Raw genomic sequence first — 7,651 nt, 5'->3', positions numbered from 1 at the left:
CCGGCGCCCAGCAGCTGCGGCGTGATCTGTGTTCGCCACAGAACGTAGTTGGTGCGGGAGAGTTTCTCCGGGACTCCACCACTTAGCGTCGGCTGGAAGGAGGCTGATGAAGACATGGCTGCTGCCTGCTGCGCACTTTTGGTGGAGATGGACTAGCTAGATTGATGGAAGAAGATTGCTCTGTATACCATGTGCGACTATACGGGAAACGTCTTGCCTATCCTGGCCGACGTGGTTCTTGTTATATAGATGGGGTGCGTGCCCAAATACGCGTACAGGTTGTTGAGGAGTACATCTTGGAGGAAAAGAATACAAGAGATAAGAAAATATAAAGATTACATGAGTATCCTGTCTAACTACTCCTTCTTCGGTTGACATAGCGAAGATCCCCTTGCCGTACACACTAAGGGCAATGCGCACAATATTATGTCACGTTTAACAATGGTGTGCCGTAATGGTCCGGCCTCCAAGAAGGCGTCACATAGGAGCTCTCTCTCCGGCCTCCAGCCGCGCCAGAGCGTCTCTCATTTCAGTGTGATACAACAGGGTTGGTCCGCAAGGCCAGGTGGTGGAGGATGGCGAAGACCGGATCTTGGCGACGGTATAGGATTTGGCACGAAATGGGCTGTGCTGTAGATGTACATGCAGATCCTGCAAGCGGTAAACTGGCCGGCGCTGCCGCTGGGCCATGCGGCATGGCTGGCCAAGAAGGTGGAGTGCTGCACGCTCTTCCTCTTCGCCACCGAGGAGAGGTAGCTGCTCAACAGCCAGGACCGCCTCAGTATCGTCCACCTCCCTTAGAGAGGAAGTACGTAGCAAAGTCCTAACCTCGCCGCGGGTAGCTCAAAACCATACAGATATTACAGGACCATAACAAATAAAAATTCTCCGCATGACTTCAAATTCTACCTTTTGACTTTGCTATCACTGAATGCTGTTGATGAACAGCTCTTTGTGTCATTACTCTCCAATTCAATTGAGATGTTCAATACTGCTCTACAAGGTGTTTTTGCAGCAAGTGTCAAAGTTTATAGGATTCCAGAACTAGCATGCATTTTGTGTTGCCTAAATAACTGATTATCGCACCATTGCTGCATGCTGAGATAGTCTTTGTCTTTTCTCTTTAATTTGTGTGGCTGATACAACCTTTACAGTTTACACATATGGATATTTCTTTTGGTGGACAGTACAATACAAATTTATGATCATAATATGGCGCTAACACAACTGGAATGGATCATGACTAATCTTGTAGTTGTACCTGTACCTTGAGGATGAAAGAGATTTAGCTTAGAACACAGGGCACACACTATCCGGGCCCAAGTCTACCCCTTTTGCAGTTGGGCATGAGGCTAGAGGGCAGTGCTCACCGCCTGTGCCCCACCAGTCGACGGTCCGGTTCTCCATGGTAAGTGTGAAGTACAGCAGCACCGCCATGAACGCGACACCTGCGTCAAGTGCAGCAGAGAGGATGTAGTTGTACCTCTGCCACCACATCTTCCTATACCGGAACACAAAGAAGTTGAAGATGGTGCCTATGAGCAGCCACGAGTTGTAGTTCATGGCTGTTGCTGCTGGCATCTGGGCTGTAGCGCCGATGAGCACTGGCAGGTTTATCATGAGTATCCACTTATGGCTGGGGAATATCCTGTGGAAGATGTACACGATGACAGGGCCTGCTGCGCCAATGAGGAAGAACCAGTTGACAGCTTCATAGTTACCATGTGTGCCGAAAATGCGCTTCGGGCCAACAAGGCCCCAGATAACCGATGCATCAAAGAAGACACGGTCACCGGGGCACGTCCATGGGCTGTCTGGTGACAGCAATTGGTCCTGGCAGATGTTCTCGACGGAGCCAAGTAGCCACCATGCCGTGCTGAGGTTGACAGTCCCGGCCACTAGTGTACCGGCAAACTGGATAAATAGTGAGCGAATGTCAGTAAATTTATTTCCTTGCATATCACTCATTCGCTTACAACGGGAGCAGATTTGGTGGTTTAATTACCTGAACAATGAACATTGATCTTGGAGGTATCTTCATGTAGTGTCCGAGCTTGAAATCTGAAAGGAAGGCAACTGCCTGCAACATGCTCATGTAGCCGTACACCTTGAAGCACACATTGGCTACTGGGTATCCAGGCATTATTAAACCCATAGCATATTCGGTGATGACATTCAGACCAGGAGTCTGCACATCCATAATTTAAGGATTTTGTCAGTTTTTCTTGCAGAAATCATGAAAAAGGAGAAATGTTAAAATTCTAAAATATTCTTGCCTGGTTAGTGGTTGCAGTAATGATGCTTATGGGGAGTGTGAAGACGAAGGCCATGCCACAGGCGAAGAGGAGGCCCCACCATGGGAGCTGAACCTGGTCCTTGAGGGCGGTGCAGAGGATGAGGGACACTGTCATCGACAATACCATGAGCGAATAGAACCACCACGCTGGTATGTCGTCGTACTTCCTCATCAGCTTTGTGTGGATGTCAGGCACCTCCGTCTGTGAAGCACGGAACCGGTGGTAGATCTCTCTGTACATTGGTGTCACATTGCATGCAGATGTCAATTTTGCATTTTCAGCTCAGAACCACATGTATTCATAGCTTACAGAGTTGAGAATAGTCCTTACTTTCCGTAGAAGATGCCGACGTGTGTGATGGTTGAGGCGATGGTGGCAAAGTTGAGCCCATAAGCGAGTGCAAAAAAGGTGCTGAGGTTTATCCTTCCGAGCTTTGCGTATGCATCCGTATCAAGTTGGAACTTCTGGTTCACAATGTCAGTGATTTGATAGGCGGATCCATTAGACATGAAGAGGTGTGAGGAGAATATGGGGAACGTCTTGGCATTGTAGAGGTTCATTCCCCAATACGCCGTGGGCACAAAAACGTAAAGGAATAAGAAATAGCCAACGAAGATGTTGGCAGTGGCGAAGAATGGCGATATGAGCGGGCTGAAGAGGAAGGAGGAGACGGCCGACCAGTCAAGTGTGAAAGCTCCAAGGCCCAGTCCCTTCAAGCCCGAGCCGAGCTGCTGCGCCGTCACAGACTTTGAGAAGACCCAGCACACCCATGAGATGGAGGTCAGCGTCGGGAAGAGGTAGCCCGGGACGACGTACCACGCGAAGCTGCAGATGAGCGCCACCAGGAAGAACTTGGAGCGGGAGATCTGCCATGAGTCCTTGGGAGATTCCTCCTTCTCGTGCAGTGCCCTGGTACGTACATACATACATACATACATAAGGGTGCCCTAGTAGTACAGAAGAAGTTTCATAATTTTATGGATTCGAATGGTTGACATGTAAAAGAATTGATTCATCACTTCAGACGAGAGGCGAGCAAGCGAAGGAAGAAGACGACCGATATGATTGACAATTTTATTTTATTTTTACAGGTTGTTTTGTGTCTGCTGTTTTACGGGATAACAATTGATTGTTACTAACTATACCTTTCATTACTAAATAATAAGACAATTTTGTAGTTTAAATTGAAGTGCAAAAACGTCTTATATTTCGTTATGTGAGGTAGTAGTCGTCATGGCAGGATCACGTCTTTTGTGAACCTGGACCACGGGAATACAATACTAATCCATCCATCTAGTTGGACACAAATTTCAAGCGCGTGCGGTCCCCCTCTCCCTCTCCATTAAAACTATGTGATGCAAGCTATGTGTCGCAGCCGACTAGCCATGCATTCACATCACGCCCGCCACGTACCGCCAATTTTCCGTCACAACTTGTGAATCTGGATGCAGTGCAAGAGCGACTTTTATTTGTCCACGCTTGAGGAGGACAAAACACAACCATGCATCCAAATGTCGCCGTCCGTCCCATCTTAGTGGACGTACTCGACAGAATCTAAATGTGCTCCCAAGTCCAAACTGTCTAGAAAGGTGAAATGACGCGTAGGGCCTGACTAGTATATATATTCATCGTACCTGTCATGTAATCGCTCGAATAATCTAAATGAAAGATGGACATCGATCAACCTTTTCTAGATGGCTTCTTTGATTCACATGATTCACAAACAAAACAAGATTCAATGGCATATCACATTTACTACTATCTCTGTTTCAAAAAAAAAATTTTGAACACCCGTTCACATCACGCCCGTCGCATATCGCCAATTTTCCGTCTGAATCTGAATGCAACGCAAGAGCGATTCCTCTGTCCGGATGGATGCATCCAAACATCACCATCCGTCTCATCTCAGTGGACGTACTCGACGGAATCTAAATGCCCCCAAAGTCCTAACTGTATCTGTCATGCAATCATCTGAAAATCAAAGTTCAACATCCATCGACATTTTCATTATGGCCTATTTGATTCAAATGATTCTCAAAATTTGAAAACCCTAAAATTAGACTGGTACATCATCTTTAATACATATTAAACTATTAAAAGCTTGTTTAATTGTGCGGAGAAAGAAAAACGTAGGATTCTTCTAATGAGGTCGGAAAATTTTCTATAAATCTAGTACAAATGAATCAATCCTAAGGAAAAATTGCTATGTGTTACAAGCAGACAAATCAAACAACTAATTTAAGAAAATTGGTAAGAATTACATTTCTCAAAAATTCCTTGGAAATCTTTTGAATCAAAGAGACCCTCTGAGAATCTGAGGGTAAAAACTGAGGGTGTGGCGCTACGATCATTTCTTCCTATTTTTGCCCTTTGGAATCAAATAAGCCCATAACCTACTATACTAGTTTTCCAGAGCACCGCAATCAGTCGGCATAGATAACCCCTATCAAAGGAGAGTGGATTTCTTGCTCCCGTCAGCTCGGGTTTTGAAAAAAAAACAAAAATATCATTTTGATGTTAACAAAATTCTTAAAATAAATGCACATGAAGAAAGGGCCCCTACATTTCTGAGAAAAAATCATAACGAAATACGCTTTGGTGTGATGGGCTAAAAAGAAAGAAAAAATCAGAACGAAGGAAACATGGAAATTGCAGTAGGGAAATTTTATGATCGCAACACTTTGTTCGCTGGTCACCGGAATGACAAATATAGTAGCAATCCAACCAAAATTTAACAACGCTAGAAAGCAACCAGTCCAAGGGAAGGACAGAGGAGTATAGTGGGCAGTGCGGTGCTCACCGGAAGAGCGAAACCTGGACGAGCGTACCCGGCCACCACATGTGCGCCGGCTCCACCACATACTTGCGCATCAGCCCGGCCCACCCGTACCCAAGCACCTGGATCGATTTGGTTTATTTTGGATGCCACACGAAACAAGAAAGAAATCCAGTCCGGGCGTGAATGAGAGTAGTACGTATACCTGGGTGGTAGTGATAAGGAGCCAGGCGGCGAGGAAGGAGATGGAGCGGCCGTAGAAGGCACGGATGATGTCGACAATCCCGACGGCGTACGCATGGCCGTTGCCGAAGGCGTAGCCGGCATTGGCGAAGATGGAGATGAGCACGTGCTCCTTCATGTTGAAGGGCCCCGGGTTGAGGGTCCACTCCCCGCCGCCGAGCATCGCCGGCGCCCGGAACATCCGGCGCGGCAGCACGCGGGCCAGGAAGTGGCCCATGGGCAGCGACGCCACCTGCACGGTGATCTGGGTGACGATGAGAGGCTCCGTCCGGTAGGAGAAGAACTGGTTGAGGAAGCTCATGAGCGCGCAGGACAAGAGCCCCATGCTCCACATCCGGAACGTCCACACCGGCAGCGTCGGGTCGTCGCCGCGGGGGACCGTCAGCCGCACCTCCTCGATCGGGGACGTCTCCTCCTCCGGCTCCTTGCCGTGCTCATCCACCGCCATCTCACCCATTGACTGACTAGTCTGTACCGGAGAGGTCTGGCGCGCGCGTGCGTGTATATATGGGCGTTGAATCTTGCTGTCTTATGTTTGTGCGTGAATCTTGTTCAGTCTCAATACTGACATAATGGAGAGTGGTGTCCAACTACTACTCCTTTTGTTCATTTTTATAAGGTGTTGTAGATATTTTAGATAACATGTAGAACAACTCAATATCAGTTGACTGAAAGGACTTGTAAACGTGAACAGTGAGAGTATTATTTTTTAGAAAACTTTCGAGTGGGCGGACGTCTAAATGAAGCAAAAGATACACCAGCAACCCCACCCCAGCAATCCCTATCTAGACAACCGGATAGCTGACCTGAATGCTCATATTGACTCCCACGTATTTAATGAAGATCTTTATCAATTGAACCATGATGTTAATGATTCAGTTAATCCCATAGGCAATTTACTTTGTCCGACGATATGTTACTTGTCCAAGATTCCATCGTCGGTATCGCCATACCTAGTTCAATCTCTTTACTGGCAAGCCTTTTTACTTGTTCCGTAATACAAGTTCCCCATGACTAAATTCATTAATCACATGCTTGCATGCTTCTTGTGATGTTGTATTATCTAGAGGACCTACAGATATCTCTCGGTCACACGGAGTGAGAAATCACCGTCTCAATCCATGCAACCAACAAATACCTTCGGAGATACCTGAAAAGCACCTTTATGATCATCCAGTTACGGAGTGACGTTTGATATCCCACATAGTATTCCTCCGGTATCAGAAAGTGGTATGATCTCATAGTCTAAGAACAGATACTTTGATATTACGAAAGCAACGTCAAATTGAACTTAGTGATATGATCAGATGCTAAGCTTATGATTGGGTCTGTCCATCACATCATTCTTCTAATGATATGATCTCGTTATCAAATAACAACTCATATCTATGGTTAGTAAACCTTAACTAGGGGCAAAGTTGGGCCTCGGGCACCCAGGGCGCATGGAAAACCTAACAGGCTATTATTATGTGTGTACTTTTGCAAGCCAGGGATGCAGGGTAGCAAAGGGAATGAGGCCCAAAGTCTTGGGTTGTCTTAGTGGAAACGGACACATGCACAACATGCAGGAGACACAGTGCTCCACCCCACGATTGAACTTTTTCTCAAAAAACAAAAAACCCAAAACGAACTCGAGGCACAGGAGACGCAGTGCCAGCGCAGCCGCCGCCGAGTCGCACACACGCAGGACGGCACGATCAATCTCCAGTGCTCGCGCCACTGTCTGCTGCCATGGCGTCATCCATCAACAGCCTCCGCCCGCCCCCAATTTTCCCCGGCTCCCGGACGCCGCCCTCCTCCTATGCATCGTGCGCCCGCGACCTTGTGTGGCGCGCCATCACTTGCTGGCTGCTTCATTGCCAGCTATAGGGCCATGTATTTTTCTTTGATATTTTTCTTGTTTCCTGGCCCTGCTGATTTACACTTTTACCTTGTTCTACTTGTATCAATGTATCAACTGATCCAATTTGAAATTTAATTGAATAATGTGTGTGTATGTATGTATCCAGTCATATATCTAGGGTATTATTGAACTTAAATTGATGTAATTGCTCATTTTATTTCATATTGTAGAAAAAGACGATGAAAAGATGTGTTTCACTGATGGGCACCGATTGCTGAATTATAGGATGGTTTGCTATATTGGGCGTGTTGTATTTGCAAGTATTGATGATGATGATGATGATGATGATGATGATGATGATGATATTTCATATCACTTTTAATCATATAGGTCTTGCAGAGGGCATTTACATTTATGAATTTTTGCTTTTGATGTTTCGAAGGTACTAGCTCTTCTTCCATCGTTGATAAGTGGTTATGCAAGGTACTGATT

The 7,651-nt window shown here is 46.3% G+C and overlaps 1 protein-coding gene across 1 annotated transcript; it reads right to left on the bottom strand.

Moving 5' to 3' along the window:
* Window positions 1-1,092: 1,092 nt before the first annotated feature.
* LOC125540513 (oligopeptide transporter 4-like) lies at window positions 1,093-5,907 on the bottom strand. The gene is made up of 6 exons (XM_048704126.1): window positions 5,279-5,907; window positions 5,098-5,195; window positions 2,628-3,206; window positions 2,277-2,529; window positions 2,006-2,188; window positions 1,093-1,914 (listed from the first exon to the last, which is right to left on the bottom strand). Exons 1-6 carry the CDS (start codon window positions 5,771-5,773, stop codon window positions 1,291-1,293), a joined length of 2,232 nt encoding a protein of 743 aa, XP_048560083.1. The 5' UTR covers window positions 5,774-5,907; the 3' UTR covers window positions 1,093-1,290.
* Between the last annotated feature and the right edge of the window lie 1,744 nt (window positions 5,908-7,651).

This window comes from Triticum urartu, chromosome 2, assembly GCF_003073215.2.
Source record: "Triticum urartu cultivar G1812 chromosome 2, Tu2.1, whole genome shotgun sequence".
NCBI lineage: Eukaryota > Viridiplantae > Streptophyta > Magnoliopsida > Poales > Poaceae > Triticum > Triticum urartu.
This window is presented reverse-complemented; position numbering and strand designations above follow the sequence as displayed.